The sequence below is a fragment of the Mastigoproctus giganteus genome, chromosome 12, assembly GCF_048544385.1.
Source record: "Mastigoproctus giganteus isolate SK-2022 chromosome 12, ASM4854438v1, whole genome shotgun sequence".
NCBI classification, from domain to species: Eukaryota; Metazoa; Arthropoda; class Arachnida; order Uropygi; family Thelyphonidae; genus Mastigoproctus; species Mastigoproctus giganteus.
Window position 1 is genome coordinate 108,862,428 of NC_143586.1, and position 22,956 is coordinate 108,885,383.

At 36.6% G+C, this 22,956-nt stretch overlaps 1 protein-coding gene across 1 annotated transcript in view; it reads right to left on the bottom strand.

Annotated features, from left to right (window-relative positions):
• Nucleotides 1-3,215: 3,215 nt before the first annotated feature.
• The window catches only part of LOC150077332 (uncharacterized), a 308,602-nt gene continuing 288,861 nt past the window's right edge, over nt 3,216-22,956 (bottom strand). Inside the window, exons 12-13 of the mRNA XM_090385859.1 lie at nt 14,994-15,755; nt 3,216-3,399 (exon numbers count right to left, since the gene is read on the bottom strand). Of these exons, the coding sequence (XP_090241985.1) occupies nt 3,394-3,399; nt 14,994-15,755 (768 nt within the window). The 3' untranslated portion in view covers nt 3,216-3,393. The remainder of the gene's footprint in view (nt 3,400-14,993; nt 15,756-22,956) is intronic.

Sequence of the window (22,956 nt, forward strand, 5' to 3'; positions counted from 1 at the left end):
TAAGGAAGAATCTATTATGAATGACTGACAAAGAGCCCCATTACACAGTAATTGATTTCCAATCAGAACTATTCGCATGTTGCATTATATTGCGGTACAAGTAAACACATGGGTTGTGTTAGGGTAGCTAAGAATAGAAACAGGTGCAGGTATACTTGCGTGTACACCAATGCTAGGAGTTTAGTAAATAAATTTGATGAATTTGAGGTATTGCTCAAAACATCAAAGGCAGATATTGTTGGGATATCAGAGACGTGGTGTCACACAGATATAAGGGATGCAGAACTGCAATTTGGGGAGTACAACGTCTACAGAAAGGATAGACAGGATAGGAAGGGGGGAGGGGTTATGCTATTAGTTAAGAAACACATAAAAACCAAGGAAGTGAAGCCAGTCGACATCGCTGGACAGTGCAGTGTTGAGTCAGTTTGGTGTGACATAAGCATTGGGAGATCAAAATTGAGAGTAGGAGTGTGCTATAGGCCTAATGACTCTGATGAGTATAATAAGGAACTGTACAGGGAAATAGAGTGGGCCAGTAAATCAGAGAGTCTTATAATGGGAGATTTTAATTTCCCAGATATTGACTGGAATTTGGGGGCTGGTTACTCACACACTAGCAGGGCTTTTGTGGATTTATTGGATGATTGTTTTCTACATCAGCATGTTCGGGAGGCAACTAGAGGGAGTAATACTCTTGATTTGATTATCAGCAGTGATTCTTCATGCATTAAGAATCTGCAGATAAATGAACCACTAGGTGGCAGTGATCACAGTGTGCTGAAGTGGGAGTTACTGAAAGAGGTAACTACCATTAGGGGTAAAGGGAAGGGTTATTGCTTCCGTAAAGGCGACTACGATGGACTGAGACAGTATTTAAATTCTATACAGTGGGACCAACTGATGATGTTACCAACAGCAAACTCAAAATGGGAAGCATTCAAAGAACTTATCTTGGAAGCTACTAGGCTTTACATACCGACTAAGAAATATTGTTCAAGGTTTAGGCCAAAATGGATGTCAGATGAACTAATGAGGCATATGGCAGAGAAGAAAAATGCATGGGATACTTACAAATTAACACATGACACAGAAGCCTATGATAGATACAAGTTGATATGCAACCAAGTTACAAAGGAGGTTAGGCAGGCGAAGGCAGATTACGAGAAATCCTTGGCAAGGGATGCAAAGAAAAACAGCAAAGAGTTCTTTACTTATGTAAACTCTAGAAGGAAGGGGATGAATCAGATTGGTCCACTTGATATTGATGGGTCAACTGTTGATGATCCTGCTCAGGTAGCTAACAAACTAAATGAATATTTTGCATCGACATTCACACATGAGGAGTTATTCAGCAAGGGGAATGCCAGAGGTCTATTCAACTCTAGCAGTCAGCTACAGAATCTTGAAATAACTGGGAGTAAAGTGGAGGAGAAACTGTTGAAGATAAACACAAGAAAGGCACCCGGGGTGGATGGGATCTATCCAGTTATATTAAAGGAGGCAGCAAAGGAAGTAAGCAAACCCTTAGCCATAATTATGAGAGCTTCCTTGGACTCGGGGGAGGTACCCATAGACTGGAAATGTGCAAATGTGACCCCAATTCACAAAGGAGGATCAAAGGCTGACACAAGTAATTATAGACCTGTGAGCTTAACTTCTGTTCCAGGAAAATTAATGGAGGCACTGGTTAAAGAAGCACTGCAGGATCATTTAGACAAGACTTCAGTTATAGCTCAGACACAGCATGGTTTTGTTAAGGGGAAGTCTTGCCTGACCAACTTGATTGGATACTATGATGCAGTCACAAAAGAACTGGATGCAGGGAATAACTTTGATATTATATACTTGGATCTTAGAAAGGCTTTTGATACTGTTGCACATGGAAGACTGCTACACAAATTGGAGCAGTGTGACATTGGAGGCAAATTGCTGCTATGGATAAAGGGGTGGTTGAGGGGGAGAAGACAGAGAGTGGTAATCAATGGACACTGCTCATCGTGGACTAATGTTATTAGTGGAGTCCCTCAGGGCTCAGTGTTGGGTCCATTATTGTTTTCTGTATTTATAAATGATATTGATGATGGTATATCAAGCTTAATGTCCAAGTTTGCAGATGATACAAAGGTTGGCAGGGTTGTCAAGGACACTACTGACACTATGCTGCTGCAACAGGATCTGGAAAGGTTGAGCAGATGGGCTGAGAGGTGGCAAATGAAGTTTAACATTGACAAATGTAAAGTACTACACATGGGAAACAGCAACCCCAGAGCAACGTATCAACTCTGTGGTACTACACTGACAGTGGTAGAGAATGAAAGGGACTTGGGGGTGATTGTGCAGGCAGATATGAAGTTCTCTGAGCAGTGCAGACGGGCTGCAAGAGTAGCTCATGGAGTATTGTCCATGATATACAGGAATTTTTCCAGCAGGGATAAGGAGGTGATTATTCCATTGTATAAGGCAATGGTCAGGCCACACCTAGAGTACTGTATACAGGTCTGGAGGCCTCATTTCAAAAAGGATGTAGAGCTGCTGGAACGAGTACAGAGAAGGGCAACAAGATTAGTGAATGGAACAAAGGGGTGCTCTTACGAAGAAAGGCTTAAGTTTTGCAAATTACAGTGTCTGGAGACTAGGCACCAGCGAGGTGATCTGATAGAGGTGTATAAAGCCTTGAATGGTTTAAGCATGCTCAATGCTGATGGGATTCTTCCTCTAGCTCAGAAAAATCACCTGAGAGGGCATAAATTCAAATTGAGGAAAGACAGATGTAGGATAGACGTGCGGAAATTTGCTTTTAGCCAGCAGGTGGTTGGTTGGTGGAACAGACTGCCATCCCTTGTGGTGGAGGTTGATAGCCTAAATAAGTTCAAGGCTCAGCTGGACAGGTATTTTGAACGAACAGAGGGGTGAAGTGGAAGTGGATTTTTTTTTTTTTTTTTTTTTGGCTGATGCTGCATAAGCTTGCTTTCTTGCATCAAATGCCTCTACTAATGCTAATGCTATAATTTTATGCATTCAGGCAATTTATATAAAACAATTTATTTAAATGAAAGATATTTTAATTTATATTATTAACTGATATTCTTTAAATTTTTCATATTAAGAAGGTAAGTCTGATTATTATGGATCTCACATTTAGGAACAAGCTGAATTTAATTCCTTCCATTTTGTCTTTGTATGAAAAATTTTACTTTTTTTTTTATCAATACTGAGCAAAACTCAATTTTTGTAATGTATTTTTCATTATGAAAAATACAACTTTGATAAAGTTGTTTTAATTTATTTTAAATTATGGTGAATTGTGGCCATAATTTCTTCTCATCCTCTTCCATATTTAGAAGTTTCTTCATTTTCCAAAAAAACCTGAAGAGTTTCAGTAATTAATTACTAGTTCTGTAAGAGAAACAAGAAAAAAAATTCAGTCCAAAGTTTATAAAAAATTTTGAACATAAAGTAGACATCAATAAGAAATTTATAAGATTATAAGAAAAAAAAGATCTGGCCTCCAAGAGACTAATTTGCTCTGTATCATCTACATAAACAATAACCACTTTAGTCTTTAAAAATTATTATAATTCTAACCTATGGTTTAATAACATTACCTACTCTAATTTCAGAATCAGCAAGTTTGCACTTGCAAATATCTCTGTTCCTATCAATGATATTAAGATTGATTGATTGATTTTGATTGTCTAGTATTCTTCTGCAATTCTCCTTTGTCATTCTCTGATACCATTCAATTAAGATTTACGTTTACTCAGTTGTGGTCTCACACTTCACTTAACACTAAGATTGCATTTAATTACTGCATTTTCTATTGTCAAGTTTTATATATACCACTCTCTTCTTGTGAATTTTATCTCTATCATTTTTTTAATAGTCCAAGCTTCACTGCCATATTATATTATGAGGCAATGAGTTACCATTTACTTCTTGGTAATAATTCATTACTGATAAAATTTTTAAATAAAAAGACTTTTGAAATTTTTGAACTGCAAAATTCAATAAACGTTTTCTGTTAGAGTAACTGCTGATGTAAGAGACTCTCAACTGCACTAGTCACTATTTGTTAAATTTAAAAAAGGAAACTCATTTCAGAACTATCATGATTAAAGGATTCATTAATCTGAGGGTAATAAAGGAAACATTCTAAAACTGTTATTCAAGTATGCAGCATTTGTCTTGACAAAATTATTTGAAAAACTGAATAACCTATTACAGCATGCTAATTTATCTCACATTTCGCATGAAGCAGTTTTCTTTGAGAATCCATCAGTAAACATCAAGAGCGGTGTCAAATGTTCGAGGAAATCGACACTGTTGTTAGATCACCCTATGGTGAAAGACAGCGTGGAGTCTGTGACAGTGCATACAAGTTATCATAGCAAGTCACAGCAAGTCTAAGGCACCTTTCAAGAGAAACAGGTGTGCTTTATACCACCTGCCAACGCATAGTGCAGCATTATCTGAAAACATCTATATCGCATGCAGCATGCACAGGCTCTGAAACAGCGAGATAGTCTATCTGTTTATCCTTCATAACATCTGTGTGTGAAAATTTCGAGGCAGATGAAAACTTTCTCAACAGATTGGTGCTTAGTTATGAGGCCATTTTCACGTGTCCAGAAGATTTGTCCGTTTGGGGATTTAGTAGGTGCATCGGCAACTATAGCCATAGTGCACCAGTTGTCCGGAAGGATCAACACACATGCTTCCTACGATTTGAAAAGGGCAAGTCCTAAAGTTAACATGTAGTGTATGGTTACATTAATAAGGTGTTCAAAGCCTTCCTTTTTGTTGCTGAGTAGACAATTTTCTGGGGCCCTTGCTTGGACATGCTTTAACTTTTTTTTCATTCTGCAGTTGCAAAATGACAACGAAATGAACAACGTTCATTTTCAAGCAGGAAAATTTTTGAACACGCTTGAACTCTTTTTTTTGTTCTGCAGTCGCAAGACAATAACAAAATAAACACAATGTTCATTTTTCAGTAGGAAAATTCTTTGCACTGGCCTATTGAAATTAGTCTTCAAATGACTCAGGGGTTTCTCCCATTTCTGCCAGCCTATTGAAGTAAAGTGTGTTAGTTGTCTGACTGCACCAGAGGTTCCCCCATCTCTGCATTGTGTACTCTGTGTGATATAGAACTCTGTGGAGGCTAGAGATTTAAAAAGTGGGTGGGGAGTGGTTTGTTGTGTACTGCTATGTTCTGTTGTTTCTCTGACCATTTAGCCTCTGGACCCCTATTGGGTCACACCATTGCATGAGGAGGCAGGTCAGGCACCCAGTAGATTATTTAAGTACTCAGGCAGGCCCCTGCCACCTAATTTCAAAGGATTTCAGTGGCAAAGCCTATTATAAAAAAGCACCATGTACCCTGTAAGCACAAAAGATGTTTTATTTTATGTGAAAACATCCTTGGCTTGGATGAGGTTAAAGGGGTTTATTATGAAAAGAATCCGAACATGTTTAACATTTTAAAGCATTTATTTTTTTTTGAGAGTTTCATGAATTTCAGGTTGCAATACACATGCAATAGGTAGTTTACTTAAAATGGATTTGTGATAGCTAAAATATGATACTTACACTTTAGATTGTAAATGTCTTTGAAACACAGCATCAATTATAGTTCTACGATTAGCAGTCGATACAGATCTAGAAGTATTTAACATTAGTCCAAATTTATTCTCTAAGAAATCAGTCAAAGGTTTGGATTGAGTATCCCCAAAATTAACATTGAAATCTTCACTAAGTATCACTGATATTTGGTTGCATTTCTTGTGAGAAAATTGTTGTAGCAATGCAGCTCCAATCGTGTAAGGAAGTAAAATGAAATGGATGAATTCAATTATGTGTTTAATCTTTTGGTTAGGTGAAATGTAAATGGCTACTGACAATATCGTTTGATCATCAGGAAGAAGGCATTCACCTGCACAAATGTCTCCAACAGGACTAACACTCACAGATTTGCCAACAGTTTGTCAATAAATCACTTGCATATGAGAAGTAACAACACGAGTATGATTTTCTCTTATGATAAATTGCTACACCATCAGCTTGTTGATCTTCTCATTTGAATTGAATGACACAATCGAAGTTAAGTAAGCTTGCTTCTTTGTTATTTAGCCACATTTCAGAAAGTAAAGAAAGTAGAAATAAATTGGATTGTTGAGTGGCTGCATTAGTGAGGTCGTCACTGTGAGCATGTAAACTTTGACAATTTAACGTTAGAATGGAAAGATCTTGCCGTTTACTGATGAACTCGTATAAAGTATCTTGCATGGTAAATAGAGGATTACTCAGCAACCAGGTCATTTCATCTTGAAGTGCAAGAGTGGATGTAGCATTTCTCAGTGTACGATAAAATTTCTTTTCTCCATTTGCAGCAATAATGTAAAGATCATTGATATCGGTAACCTGAGGTAATGCAACATAAACTAGTTGTTGTTCGTGACATTGACATTTCTCTCATTCATAAACTATGGAAACAAAAGTACCTCCCTGAGATTTATGGATGGTAATAGCACATTCCGGTATTAGTAGAAGATGACTTCGTTTCGCTGAGATCATTCATTTGTTATTCAACTACACTCTTAATTCTTCTTGCGATCGGCTTCTAAATCGATTTCTCTAGCCATATCAAACTGACCACCTTTGCTCTAGCAGGTCCCTCAAAGTCAAAGCTGGTTGTTGCAGTATACTCTGTCTAGCCGGTTCAGGAATCAACTGAAAATCCTCAGGTAATTCATTTGAACTCCTCAAATCTTCTGGATCAAAATCTTCAGGAAGTTTTTGAATATAATTTCTTGATGTCGATGGTCCAGCTTCTTGATGAGAAGTCAATATAGAAGGCTGATGTTGATCAATCTCGAGAAACAGATTTTATTAAACTCTGCATTTTTTTCATTCTCTATGTTTTTGAACTCTTTCTTTTGTCAACATGGGAAGCTTCTTCAGTGGCTTTGAAGCTTTTATTCTTGCATACTTCTCTCGATTTCCCTCAGCTGGAGTTCCAGCCATATTCAAAATACTTTTATAGGCATTTTTACAATTCTATAGTAAGTGAAATCCATTTGTAGACCAGTATGATGTCATAACCAAAAACTACTTGAAGAAGTTGTTTGTTGAAGTGATTGTTTTATTGTTGTGTTCTTGAATCAAATCGTTTAAATTTTAAACAATGAAATGGTCTTGTGTGAAAGAATATTCTTTAATTAAATTTGCAGATTTTAATAAATTCTGCATTTTTTTTCGTTCTCCATGTTTTTGAACTCATTCCTTTTCGACATGAGCTTTTTTGGTGGCTTTGAAGCTTTTATTCTTGCATATTACCAGCTGCTTACTCTACCGAATCAATATTAGTGACTGAGTTAGCGTCCTTTAGGAAGTGATGTCATTTCCGTATTTTAGCACAACATTACTCTACTGAATCGACTACTTACCCCACCGATTCAATGTTAGTGACTGTTGGCATCATTAGTGCCATTCAGGAAATGAAGAAATTTGTATCGTTTAAAATCTAAACAGTCAGCTTTCTTAGTTACCAATCAATTGCTCCATTTCCGTTACAAGAAAATTTCATTACCAATCGATTTTACTCTAGTGCCGCCATACATGTTTTCACATCAAAAATGGGTGGGGCCACTACAATTTGGAAAGGCTGAAAGAGGTTTACAGGAAAATGGCTGAATTTAGACAATTAGAATTTGGCTGCATTGTTAGAGGCGTACTTGGCCAGTTTAGTTAGAGTGGGAGGAAAAACAGGTAGGATAGGGACGATAGAGTAAGCAATCCTCAAAGAGGTCAGTGGGGACAAGCCCCACCAGACAAAGTATGGGAAGGCAGGGAGGGGGAAACTGAGACCCGTGTCTGTCCCCTATCTGAGGATGTTTTAAAGGGAATCGGGTACTGAAACCCGGATCAGATCACCAAACAGCGTGTTGGCAGCGGAGCCACAGCATTTCCATCGGTGATGGTTGATTTCAATCCTTCTAAAACTCAATCTTGTCTTATATCTAGCAAAAAGGATTCTTCTGCTCCTATGCTTATCTTCGGTGACACTCCTATTCTAGGCAAGATGATATATCTCTTTTGGGGATTACCCTGACTTCTAAGCTCTCTTGGCACAAGCACATTACAAATATTGCTTCCTCTGCATCTAAAAAACTTGGTTTTCTCTTTTGCTCTCGGCGTTACTTTTCTTCCAAACAGCTGCTCACTCTGTATAAATCGCAAATCTACCCTACCATGGAATATTGTTCCCACATCTGGGGCAGTGCCCCCACAACCTCTATCAGACTTCTAGATTCCATTCTGAAGAGGGCAGTTAGGTTAATTAATGACTCATCTCTAACAGAGTCTTTCCACTCTTAAGTCTCATACATGTACTGTTTCTGCTGCATGTCTTTTCTACAGATACTTCCATGGGCACTGTTCTTCTGAATTGGCTTCTTTAATTCCCACCCTCTCTTTCAAAACAGTCTGAACACATGCTGCCACCAGCCAACATCCATTTACTGTCCAACTTCAAACTCACAGAACTAACTTTTCATCTTCCTCGTTTATTCATTCAACTGCCTTTTTCTGGAACAATTTCCTTTATACATATTTCCTGAAAATTACAGTCTACAGAAGTTCAAGTACTATAGGTTCTAATACCTCTCGTATTTGTGGTTTTCATAAAAAAAAACCCAACAAAACCTGAATTAATGCTTCTCAGTCCACCCGCGTAATGTTTCTAACATTATTTCAGTAGTATGCCTCAATTCTAACATTAACCACCCCACCAATATAGTATTATCTGCAAAATTAGAGAATGCACTTGATATATCTTCAATATCATTAATGAATATATCAAGTACCAGCAATGACACCTGAGGGCCTCCCACTAATAACATTAGTCCAAAAAGAGCAGTGCCAATTTCTAACCACACCCTGTCACTTAACCATTACTTCATCCTTACCAATAACTTGCCCCAAATTATACACTGCTCCAATTTTTGGATTAGCAGTAGCATACGGTACTGAATAGTACTGCTCACTGATCTCGAACAATATTAATTCAAACATACTATGTCAAGTATTACACATCCCCACCTGGCTACTTCATTATGCCAACCAGCTGGAAAATATTCTAGGGAGAACACCGAATGTTATTAGTGGAGGTTGGTGTTGGGCCCATTATTGCTTTCTGCATTTATCAATGATATTGATGAAGGCATATCAGGGTTAATGTCTAAGTTTGCAGACAATATGAAGGTTAGCAGTGTTGTTAGCGACAGTAACGATAGCAAACTACTGCAACAGGATCTAGAAAAGTTGAGCAGATGGCAACTGAAGTTTAACATTGACAAATGTAAAATACTGCCTGTGGATAGTAGTAACCCCAAAGTAATGTACCGACTGCGTGGTACTACACTCAGGGTATGAAAAGGACCTGGGGTAATTGTGCAGTCAGATATAAATTTTCTGAGCAGTGCAGATGTGCTGCAAGGGTTGCTCATGGTGTCTTGTCAACGATATACAGAAATTTTGCTAGCAGGGATATGGAGGTGATTGTCTTCTTGTATAAGGCAATGGTCAGGCCACACCTTGAGTACTGCATACAGGTCTGGAGCCCTCATTTTAGGAAGGATGTAGAGCTGCTGGAACGAGTACAGAGAAGGGCAACTAGACTGGTGAGGGGATTCAAAGGGTTGCTGTTACCAAGAAAGACTCAAGTTCTGTAAATTGCAGCGTCTGGAGACTTGGCACCTGCAAGGTGATCTGATTGAGTTGTGTAAGGCCTTGAATGGCTTGAGCAAGGTCAATGCTGATGGGATTCTTCCTTTTGCCCAGATTACTCACCTGAGGGGACATAAATTCAAATCGAGTAGAGACAATTGTAGAATAGATGTGCGGAAATTCGGCTTTAGCCAGCGGGTGGTTGACAGTTGGAACAAACTTCCATCTGACATAGTGGAGGTCAAAAACTTAAATAAGTTAAAGGCAGAACTAGACAAGCATTTGGAGTGAATGGACGGGTGAAACGGGAATCTAAACTAATCCTAAATCCATAAAACATCTGATATTGTGACAAACCCATATATCCTATTCTGAAATATTAAATTACTCTATTATTAGGCCTTCTGATTTCATGGCTGTTCATAAGGCTTAGTCATTTGGTTTATAAGATACTTCTTTCAATTTTATTTTCCTATTGCTTACGTTATACCAAACTGACTGTGTGGTGGCCAATGCAATCAAAACTCCAATGGCCACCCATACCAACTGAGTACACTGCCCTAAATTCTAGTGCTTCTTAATGAAGAGCATATTTCCTCCTTACCCCTTCCTACTTTCTTGTATCTTCTTTCTGTATGTTGTACTCGCCATATTCAAATTTTGCATGCTTTTTATCCAAGATTTGGCATGTTTCTGATATCTCTACAATATTGGTTAGCATCACACGCCTTGGGAATCAAAGTAATTTTTAATATATTTGTTGCATATAAGCAGAGTTCATAGATGTATGATGCATTTAGAAAAATTTAAATTTACTTTGTCATCCAAGCATCATGTTAATGGCAAGAGGTATGCAGCAATTTCTCAGTATTAGATCAGCATGCAGCTCATGTTTCCTAAATGTGGGTAGCAATAGATAATGCTTTTCTGATGTGTTCATAGTTCTGCTTTATTTATTGCAATTTTAAGTTATCACTCAATGGCAAGTTCTTTGGTTTATCTTGGTTGCTTTTATCATGAAAGCAACCATAAATATCAATTAAGTTTGTTTTAATCCACCATGATCAGTTATTTTTAATTATTATTCCTTGAGCAACCACAAATATCAATTAAGTTTGTTTTAATCCACCATGATCAGTTATTTTTAATTATTATTCCTTGAGCAGATGAAGGGGTGATGAATGTATCCCTAATTGGAGTATTAGCATGGCCTATCATATGTATCATATCTCACTGGGTGTTTTCATCCAGACAATGTGCGACAGGCCAGAAAAGCAGAAGTAGAGACTGCACCCATTCAACTAGTGAGATGTTTATAAGGACTATGTCTGAATTATAACTGATTGATATTTTTTGTGTGACAGTTGCATCAGTAAATCTAGATTTGTTCTGAAGAATTTGTTTATATTTTTGTATCGTTCTATTTCTGTAGTTCACAATTTTTAGAATAAATTGGAAGAAACTAAAATTATACTGCTTGTTAAATGATAATGAAAGCAGTGTGATTGGCTGTAGCATGCAGCATCCATAGTTGCATCACTATATTTTTTATTCCATTTGATGACCAAAGAAATTACGTTGTAATTTCTTTGGTCATCAAATGGAATAAAAAATATATTCAGTAAAAAATAATAAAAAATTATTATTTTTTAAAAAGATCACCCAGGATCACCTTTCTCCCAAGAAGCACTACTGTCGAGAAAGGTCATCCTGGTTTTGCGACACATTGAAATTTATATCTGTTTCAGCAGAAATAGCACTAAAGAATGGTATTGGGTCTCAATGTGTGGAGCATATTACAAGGAGAGCAGAAAACTGAATGTGTAAACAAGTAACAGAGACACCCACCCCCGAAGGCTCATGATCAAATCTGGAGAGATCGCAACTCTTTTACAGGACAACTGAGAAGTTCCAATTAATATGTTGAGTGATACTTAAACCAAATGAATACATAAAGGAGATATTTCAATAGCAAATATTTTAGAACACAGCATAGTAATAAAAGAGAACAAATGAAAAACAGGAATCAATCAACTCAAAACTGTTTTCCATTTTGATCACCCAGGATGACCTTTCCCCCAAGAAGCACTACTGTCGAGAAAGGTCATCCTGGTTTTGCGACACATTGAAATTTATATCTGTTTCAGCAGAAATAGCACTAAAGAATGGTACTGGGTCTCAATGTGTGGAGCATATTACAAGGAGAGCAGAAAACTGAACGTGTAAACAAGTAACAGAGAGCCCCCCCTCTTGTTTTACTTGTTTGCACTGAGCACACTGGCACCTGCAGTGCCAGTGTGCTCACAGTGCAAATTCTCTAGTGATAGTGAGATGTATTATTCTCTGAATTGTTTCTAATTTGTTCCTGTTTCTGACTTTGGCTGTGCAGGTAAACTATGCTGGCTCCCTAGGTGATGATGGGCAAGAACACTGCTTGGTATATGATTGCCAGGGCCTTTCTTTAGAGGCCCCAAGTCAGTCTGACTGACCTTGGCAATCATACCTGTGTAGTTTCTCACCTTTTTTGCCATGTATGCCAAATGGGGATAAAAAGTTAATTTTGAGTCAAACACAACCCCCTATGTATTTTAGTTCTGATATCATTTTTACGGTTTTCCATCAATTTTAATTTGAGGGGATCTCCTTAGGTTTCCTTTCAAAAGTACAGCTTTAGCTTTTTTCAGGTGACATCCTGAGCATATGCATTTGTGCCCACTTTTGCAGTTGCATGAGGGTGGCATTGGACCTTTGCGCTCTACAACCACTCTTGTGTTGCCTTTTACAAGGAGAATCAAATCATTCGCAAAGGCTAGGCTTTTCCACTGGGCCCAGAAATTCATATAGCACAACTGTCCAGAAGAAGGGTCGGGGGATTGAGCCCAGTGGGCAACCTTTAGTCACAGGGCATGTCAACACCTGGAAAAAATTCCAGGTGTTGACATGCCAGGTATGGACTGAGACACTTCTGTCTGTTAGGTAGTGCTTAATTACCTGATAAGAGGTTTTCTGGGAGATTTTTCTGGCAGAGCCTCCTAAGGACACTATGCTACCACCAGAGTGAATAAAACGACCCAGCAAAGTCTATTGAAATTGCCAACATATACTTCTCTGTGTTGTGCAGTGTTGTGAGTAGGTAGTGCCGTAGAGTTGCCCTGCTTAAAGCCACAGTGATTGTTTGAATGGTTTCCTGCTTCAGTGTAGTACATTGATATACCATTGAAAATTAATCTTTCATATATTTTTCTCATTACTGGGAGGGAAGCTATGGGTCTGTATGATTTTGGATCTGCATGGGGGGTTTCTTAGGGTTCTTTAATATGAGCTTCAGCACTGCTATTTTCCAGATTTTTCCTCCTGTCAAGCAGTGATTATATAAATTTATCAGCTTGCTCTTTGCTATTTCAGCAAATTTTTTAATAATTTTCACCTCTAAGAGGCCAATTCTAGGACATTTATTGTTTTTGGTTTTGATTAGAGCTGCTTGAATTCTTCTATGGTGAAAAGAGGTGCAGTGAAAAGAGGTGCATATTCTGTGTTTTCTCTAATAATGTCACTCTGAGTAGGGGAATAATCCCCATTCTCAGTCTGGATAATACTATCTAATATATTATTAACAGACTCTGCTCAACATAGAGTTGGGGTTCTGGTCAGCAAAAAATTATACTATTCAGAACTTTATTTTTATTTATTTATTTTTTTAAAACTTTGTTTTTTAATGGAATATTACCAAAGCAATTGTATAGGTGATCACTTCAGTAATGTCATAGTACTAAGCTTCTTGTTTACCAATTTTGACCTAATGTTCAAGAAATAAAAGAATAAAATAATACAGTTAATAATGTAGAAAAATTATCAAAAGTATATGACTATGTGCTGATGCATTATCCATTTATTTGTGTTGAATTTTGACATTTCATAATTGATTAGATCCAAATATTGGAAAACACCAAAAACTGGCTATCTCCAGGTTCTGAAGTTGCCCCTGTAGTACATTTCATTTTTGGCAATTTGATCAAATCCTCCAACTACCTATTCAATTGTAAAATTTTTATAGCAATGTTCGGTTATGATACACAACCCATAAAGAATGCAATTTCATCCAAAATTACTAATGATACAAAAATTAAAGCAAAACATCACTGACGTGTGTTCTATGCTAACGAAAGTGTTTTTCAACACTAATTTTATTGCAATATTGTTAATGACTAAAATCATCTATCAAAGTTGAATGTCTGAAAAACTGATCAAATTAATGAAGCATGCCCTGTAATATTGCTAGTAATATTCATGTTATATTCGGGTCTGGCCCAAAATCCTGACAGTATCTACTATACTGTAAAAATATATTAATATAAATCTATATATTTATTAGTTTTTTTAGGACGTAAAAATTTACCACATTAGATTAATTTTGTAGAAAGAATGTAGAACATAAGAAAATTTTTAACGACAAATACCTCTCTCAATTTGAAGATCATGTTTTCTGTTACAGAAATAAACAGTTTTAAAATATGATCGGCAAATAGCTTAATTAATTTTACTTTATTATATTGCATTTAATTGGTAATTTTTCAAGTTGAATTTGTATAGTGCATTTGAGCAATAATTATAGCACTGAAATGCTAAAGATAAAAAACTTGAAATAAGAATACTTTCAGAGTATGAAAATTTAGAGTAATGCATTTTGGCAGCTGTGTAAAATTTGTCATAAATAATTACTAAAATTGTAATTATACAGGTATTTGTTATTAGCTGTACGTTCACGAATTTCTTTGACAAGTACATTAGGCATGATCATGGGTGTCTGCAGGATATTTTGAAAGGGATAACAGGAAAAAATATCCCATTTTCTTCTTATGATTATAATACTTAAGATTATTTAAGTATTATTAAGATTGAAGTATATTAAGATTATTATCATACTTAAATGTTTGATTATAATTTGTAATATTTTTTGAATTTTAATCTGTGATTTTGATATCATTAAACTGTGATTACTGTCAGTAATGTGGTTTTTGTGAACTGATATATAAAATTTTAATGTTTTTAGTGGCCATTTTGATTACATGAAAAACATGTTTTATTGCAAAAACAGTTTCTGAGATATAGACTAACTTTTTTTTTAAATACAATCGGTATGTCAGTATTTTGGGCGGCACCAGTTATATTCATTTATATGCACTAATGATTAAAATGACTACAATATGAATACATAATCAATTTTTTTTTAATTTCATTTTATTTTACTTAAGTATGTAAGTTACCTGTCCAGTTTCATGAATTGGCTTTTGTTTTGAGGCCTCTACAACTCGTTGGGAGGATGCTTGATATTGTGGTTGCTGTTGAGATAAAATGTTTTGTTGAGGAGAGTTCACAACCTTCTGTTGCTGTGGTGGTTGTGAAGTGTCTTGATATGTACCAGCTTGATTCTGCTGCTGCTGCTGATGGACGCCACCAGGATGCTGCTGCTGCTGCTGATGGACGCCACCAGGATGCTGCTGCTGATGGACGCCACCAGGATGCTGCTGCTGATGGACGCCACCAGGATGCTGCTGCTGATGGACGCCACCAGGATGCTGCTGCTGATGGACGCCACCAGGATGCTGCTGCTGATGGACGCCACCAGGATGCTGCTGCTGATGGACGCCACCAGGATGCTGCTGCTGATGGACGCCACCAGGATGCTGCTGATGGACGCCACCAGGATGCTGCTGCTGATGTTGGATGCCACCAGGATGCTGCTGAGGCATGCCACCAGGATGCTGCTGAGGCATGCCACCAGGATGCTGCTGAGGCATGCCACCAGGATGCTGCTGCTGTAGCTGAGGGATGCCACTCTGATAATGAGGAGGCACACCACCTTGATATTGTTGGGGTCCAATATTATACTGAGCATGTTGTGGGGGTATACCTTGATATGGTGCATGCTGCCCTTGATAATTTATCTGAGGTGGTATACCTTGATGGTGGGCATTTGGGACATCATAATACGTTTGCTGAGGATCACCATAGTATGGCTGGTACTGCTGTTAAAAGAAACAATTTCTATATCATCACTCACGCTAATTTTGACAGCAACAAAATATAAAAATTAAAAAGTAGGATGGATTAATATTATCTTAAATATATATAACAAAGATGTGTATTTCATATGAAATTAATTATTCAAAAAGGGAAAAAAATTAAAACACTGGCAGTTGTAATGGCATGTGGTGTTGCGCAATGATAACTGAACTAAAAGCACAGTTGCAAGATACTCACACTTCATTACAAGAAACTCATTTGTAATGAGTTTCATTACAATTATGAGAGCATCCTTAGATTCAGGGGAAGTCCCTGTGGACTGTAGATGTGCAGATGTATCCCCAATTCACAAATGAGGTTCAAAGGGTGACACAAATAATTATAGACCTGTTAGTTTAATTTCTGTTCCGGGGAAAATAATGGAGTCACTGGTTAAAGAAGTGATGCAGGATCACCTAGACAAGACTGCAGTAATAGTTCAGACACAGCATGGGTTTGTTAAGGAGAAGTCTTGTCTGGCCAATCTGATTGGATACTACGATGTAGTCACAAAGGAACTGGATGCAAAAAATAATTTTGATATTATATAATTGGATTTCAGGAAAGCTTTTGATACTGTTGCACATGGAAGACTGCTGTACAAATTGGAACAGTATGGCATTAAGGGAAAGTTGCTGCAATGGATAAAGGGATGGTTGAGTGGGAGATGGCAGAGAGTGGTAATAAATGGACACTGCTCTACGTGGATTAATGTTATTAGTGGAGTACCCCAGGGTTTGGTGCTGGGCTCTTTGTTTTGTGTATTTATTAATGAAGGTATATCAGGCTTAATGTACAAGTTTGCAGATGATACAAAGGTTGGCAGGGTTGTTAATGATAGTAAAGACAGTATGCTACTGCAACAGGATCTAGAAAAGTTAGGTAGATGGGCTAAGTGGCAACTGAAGTTTAATGTTGACAAATGGAAAGTACTGTATATGGGTAACAGTAACCCAAGAGAAATATACGAACTGTGTGGTACTACACTCAGCGAGGTGGAGAATGAAAAAGATATGGGGGTAATTGTGCAGTGGGATATGAAGTTCTTTGGGCAGTGCAGATGGGTTGCCAGAGTAGGTCATAGAGTTTTGTCAATGATATACAGTGAAACTTCCCCTTAATGGACAGCCATGGGGAACGAAAATGTGTCCGTTAGAGAGAAGTGTCCGCTAACAAGAAGTCTGAGGGAGAAAACAAAAAAAAAAAAGAAAGAAAGAAAAATCGTTAAATGTTTAATGTAAAATTAAATTAAAATATATACAGATTTTGAACAATATTTTTGTAAATAATATACAATTACATACACAAGAGATAAAGAAAAATCGTTAAACATTTAATGTAAAATTAAATTAAATTATATACAGATTTTGCACAATATTTTTGTAAATAATATACATACAATTGTGCTATGCATATTATGACTTTATCTTAAGAAAAATACATACAGTAATCACTTTTCTTCTGCACCTTCTTCCGGCTGATAATTTTGTTTTCAACATTTGTTTGGAGTGAAGAAACCATCGCAAGTCCTTCAGTATCTTCTTCACCGGTGAAAAACATTTTTAAACGATTGATTTGTATCAGTTTTTTTAGCACGTGCGCGACAAAACCACTCATACGTAACATTGTCAATTTGAAGTCCAACAGTTTTCGGGAATGATTTTTGAACCTGATCATTTCCGTGTTGCCAAAATTGTTTGAGCAGTTCATTTTTTTTTCTTTAGGATGTCGCTTACCTGTGTCTTCCCGATTTTGAATTTTGCAGCGAGATTGTGAACACTATTTTTTTGCCGATCATACGCATTAATGAGTTCGACTTTATCTTTTAAAGTTAAATGTTTACGAGAAGACATTGTGCACTTCACACGACACTGAACAAAACTGAAAACAAACTCAAAAGACGAAAGGCCGACCAAATTCACCCCGCCCCCTGCATACACCGAATTCATCAGAAGTTTTACACGTGCCTTAAAAATTCTTGAAAAAGGGTTTACAACCGCGACGTAAATCTTGATAAAATTCAGAGAATCAGAAATAGAAAATAGATTGAGGCAATATGTGGAAGAAAAGTTCCTAGAAAAAGGGCCGTGAGCTCTCCCGAAGTCGGTTATGGGGAGATCAAATTAAGTGCTAATCTAAACGAAACAGTGCAGATTGCCTGTCCGCGTCTGTTACAGAGAATGTCCGCTAGATAGAAGCTGAAAACACGTTAAAACCAATGGAGGTGAGTCGGGGAATTTGAAAATGTCCGTTAAAGAGAGGTGACCGTTAGGAGAAGTTTCACTGTATAAGAATTTTGCCAGCAGAGACACAGAGGTGATTGTCCCCTTGTATAAGGCAGCAGTCAGGCCACACCTTCAGTACTGCATACAAGTCTGGAGGCCTCATTTTATGAAGGTTGTAGAGTTTCTAGATTGGTGAGAGGAACAAAGGGGTTCTCTTACAAGGAGAGGCTTAAATTCTGTCAGTTGCAGCATCAGGAGACTTGGTACCTGCGAGGTGATTTGATTGAAGTGTACAAGGCCTTGAATGATTTGAGCAGGCTCAATGCTGATGAGATATTTCTACTTGCTGAGATTAAGAATCTGAGGGGGCATAGATTCAAATTGAGGAAAGACAGTTGTAGAATCGATGTGCGGAAGTTTGCCTTTAGCCAGCAGGTAGTTGATTGCTGGAACAGACTTCCATCTGTTGTTGTTGTGGAAGTTGATAGCTCAAATAAATTTAAATCTGAACTATACAAACATTTGGAGTGACCGGGTGGGTGAAATGAGGTGTTTTTTTTTTTTTTTTTTTTGACTGATGCTCTATAAGCTTGCTTTCTTGCATCATATGCCTCAACTAATGCTAATAAAAATAACATGCATTGCACCATTGCTGACATTGAATCAAGTATACTATGTTGTTGGTGCCGGAAACATTTTTTTTTGTGTGTTTTTATAGTGATTTTATTTTTATGCACTGATTTTATTATACGATGAGAATATTAAAGTGAAGTCAGTGCCTGAAAATAAGATCTTTAATTGCCTGGCTAATTGGGTTGTATTTTGTACAGTAGGCTTATTTTTGTGTTTCCGATAGATGTCTTTATTGTTTGATGGCTTTGCAATCTATTTTGTTTATTTCACATATGGTACTTTGGATGAAGCTGTATGGATGTTGTCAACACACGACTCCATGTCTCAACTGGATGAAAGTACATCGGTACTGGACCTTGGATGATGGGAAACAATCTCCTTGTCTGATGAGCCCCGTTTCCAGTTACTCTGAGAGGATAGGAGGGTGCATATCTGGTGGAAACCGCACAAAGCTATGCACCCATCACGTCAACAAGGAACTGTTCAGGCAGGTGGACGGATGGTAATAGTCTGGGGCATGTTCAACTGGAACACGTTGAGACATCTGGTAATGCCTAGACCCATCTCTGAAAGGTCCATGTTACATGTCCATCCTTGCAGACCATCTGCATCCCTTCATGGTCATTGTACACCCAAAGTGCAATGGGCTCTTCCAGCAGGACAATGCACCTCTCTACAGTGCTCTGGTGACCAGAACATGGTTTGAACAGAATTCCGCAGATTTTACCACTATGTAATGGCCTTCCCGTTCACTGCACATGAAACCTGTGGAGCATCTTTGGGATGCTGTGTTCGAACTTTGGTGGATTTTCCACTCAGGAATATGACGGAATTATGGACAGCAGTGCAGCAAGCATGGATGGAAATACCTGTGGAATGCTTTCATGAACTAGTGGCCTCAATGCATCGCCATGTGATCACCCTTATCCGGGTGAAAGGTGGGCCTACCCATTACTAGGCAGGTATCCAATGATTTCTGTCCACTCAGTGTACATTAACAAAATTTAAAGAATGGCTCATATGTGATACAAATTTAAAACAATATACTAATCTTGCTATTGATAATATTATTAAACTTACATCCTTACTTATTCAAGTTAAGCATTTCAGGTTTAATTCAGATATTTACAAGCAGATATGTGGACTCCCCATGGGTCTAGGAATTTCAGAACATTATGAGAAATTTAAGTTCCATATCTTTAGTACATTTCTCCATGGTTAAACTGTTTATCCATTAAGCAGATGATATCCTTATAATTTCTACGAACATAACATTGACATACTTTTTTTCAAAATTTAATAATGTCCATCAAAGATTAAAATACAATAGAGCTCAAACTAAATTTCCTAAAATTCTAAAGGACAATAAGTAATTAAAAACTTCCTATTTACAGGAAAAACACATAACTGATAATTTTTACATGTTTATTCTCATCGCCCATATAGTGTTAAAAAATTCATCTTAAAATTCATCCAAATCCGTAATGCGATAAGATAGTCATTATGCATTCTATAAACTAAGATACAATACTTAACCAATGCCTTCCTGAAAAGGAAATATCCAGCCTTATCCAAAATATCATATACAAAATAAAAAGCAGATCATAAAACTATTCAACAATAAAGACACCTATCACAAACACAAAAATAGTCCTTCTGTACATAGCCAATTAGCCTATTTTCTGGCACCCACTACACTTTAATATTCTCATCTTATAATAAAATCAGCACACACTTCAATAACTATAAAAACACACAAAAATATATTTTGACACCAACAACATAGTATACTTGATTCAATGTCAACATGGATGCAATGCATGTTACATTAGTAGCTCTACAGTAAAATATGGCACAAACACATCTAACACTAGAGCCTACTAGCAATCAAGCCAGGTTACACACACACAACAACATTCAACTGAGCTTAGCCAATATATTCAGACCACACATCATAAACTGGGAAATGATTTAGCAACAACATCAATTAAACTGTCTCCTGGCTATAAATTAATCATTTTTGAAGCACTCGCAATAGACTGATTTAAACAAAATACACAACATTTAATTTTCAATGACAACCTCCTGAAATCTTTCATGGATATGGATTTCTGCAACATAAAATTTCCATCATATTTCCTCTTCTTCCATCATATGTACCAACTGACAAAGGTATTGAAAGTCCATTGTTTGAGCTCTTGGTTCAGCAGTTTTTAATTACTTTTTTTCAACATGACATAAATAATTTGAGAGAAGTTTCAAAATTGAGATAATTTTATAATTCCTTTTAACATAAAATATACAATTTATTTCTCAAAAAGCAGTCTAATTACAAAAAATCTTTTCCAACTGGTTTTCACTAGATATCATTCACCAACAAAATCAAACAGCACTACCTAACAACAAAAATTTCAACTATGGACATCTTAATACTGCAGATTACTATTAGAATAGTAGTACCTTAGCTTGGAGAAAGACAAGTTTCATATCTTCAATGACAAGGAAGTTGACAAGTCAGAACTTATCAGGAACTGTTAACAGTTAAAAAACAAAGGCTTTAAAACAGCAAACGTCTACTAGCCTTTTTATAAGCATATCTTATTCTCCTTATAATACAATTGCTTCTGTAGGTGTCACTGCACTTTACAAAATACATACCTTTCATCTTCATGCTTCAATATTTTATGTATAAAGATCATGTATAATGATAAGTATGATATTATTTATGAATTATATTTTGCCTTTACTATGTGCTTGTTAGCAATGCTTCCAAATCAATATCAAATACCTTTTGCCTGGCTATTTCAGCAGGAAAATAACTAAAATTTCATTTAAAGGCAGTACAAATGAAATTTGTGAAGCCCTTAAATTTCATTCTAAGCACAAAACAATATAATCCACAATTACATTCAACTTTTCACAAACTAAGTTTCAAGTATACCTATATGTTAACGGTTAAATCAAAACAGTTTCCAATCAGTTTTTTTCTCCATATGTTCCATTTTCGGCATCTGTACACAAACTTGCTGTTGTGTCAGAAGCAATCGTGTCTTTCTCTCTCACTTGCTCCGCACTGGCACCAATAGTAAACTTTCAGCGAAGAGAGCGTATTTTCTTTCATCTTACAAGTCTACGCAATAAATTCTTCACTGCAATAAATGCAGTACTGATGGATTATTTTACACTTCGTTCATCGCAATTCGAACAAATGCCTTTTTTGTTACTTAATAATTCTGACATAACAAAAGTTTTAACATTATCAAGTTTCAACTAACAAAGAACACTGTTACGAGTTCAACATAAGAAAATAAAGTATTGCTATTTAATTTATGGAAGAAATCATTATTAACTTGCCTAATACATAAAAACACATGGAGTGCATTTCTTCCACAATCATAACAACTTGGATACTAGCATATCTACTATCTTTTTAAGTATTTACTTTTAACAGTATTTTCAAGGCAATGTGTCTTTTATGGCTGTTATGTCATAAAAATAAATGACATCCATGTATACAAAAATATATATGTATATACATAAAAAAGATAAATAAAATATAGGAGTTTATGCTTTTAGTGAGGAGAGACGAATAGCATGTAGTGTAATCAACCACTGGTTAGATAACATGGAAAGGCAGTCATAAAATAACACAATTCGAACCTGCAACACAAAAAGTCAAAAATATTATATTATAAGTACTTAGTGCTGTACTTCAGATGATTTCATAATCGTCAACGAGGGCCGGCCATCAAAATCAATCAAAATGCAGCAAAAAGTAAGGCCTCTGTTTCTAACATGAAATATACGTAGCACATGATAAAAAGATACCAGGTTTTTAGTTTATTGTTAATGTTCAGAAGCCAGGAGAAAGCGCGTACATTGTATTTCAAAGGGCTATACAGAGCATATTTAGCCCTTTGAAACACAATGTAAGCCCTGTACATTCACAAATAACATACATCACACAGAGCAAAACAGCATCTAATGCTTCCAGCCTGAACATAGTTGAAGTCCTTACCAACCAACCCAACCATAAATATAATAAATGTACCAATAACTGATGCCTTACATGTCCATACATGCACCCTCAGCATGTTTCTGAGAATGTCACAGACCGCATATTCTGCAAAAATAGCAATATAATATACCTCATTACATGCAATATGTTGGCCAAACCAGCAACAAATTACACTTCAGACTCAACTTCCACAGGTCTAATATCAACAACTACTGCAACCACAATAAGCTTAATAAAAACCTTGAACAGGAAATTGAGTATAAGCATTTCCAAGTCCATCCTTGTACA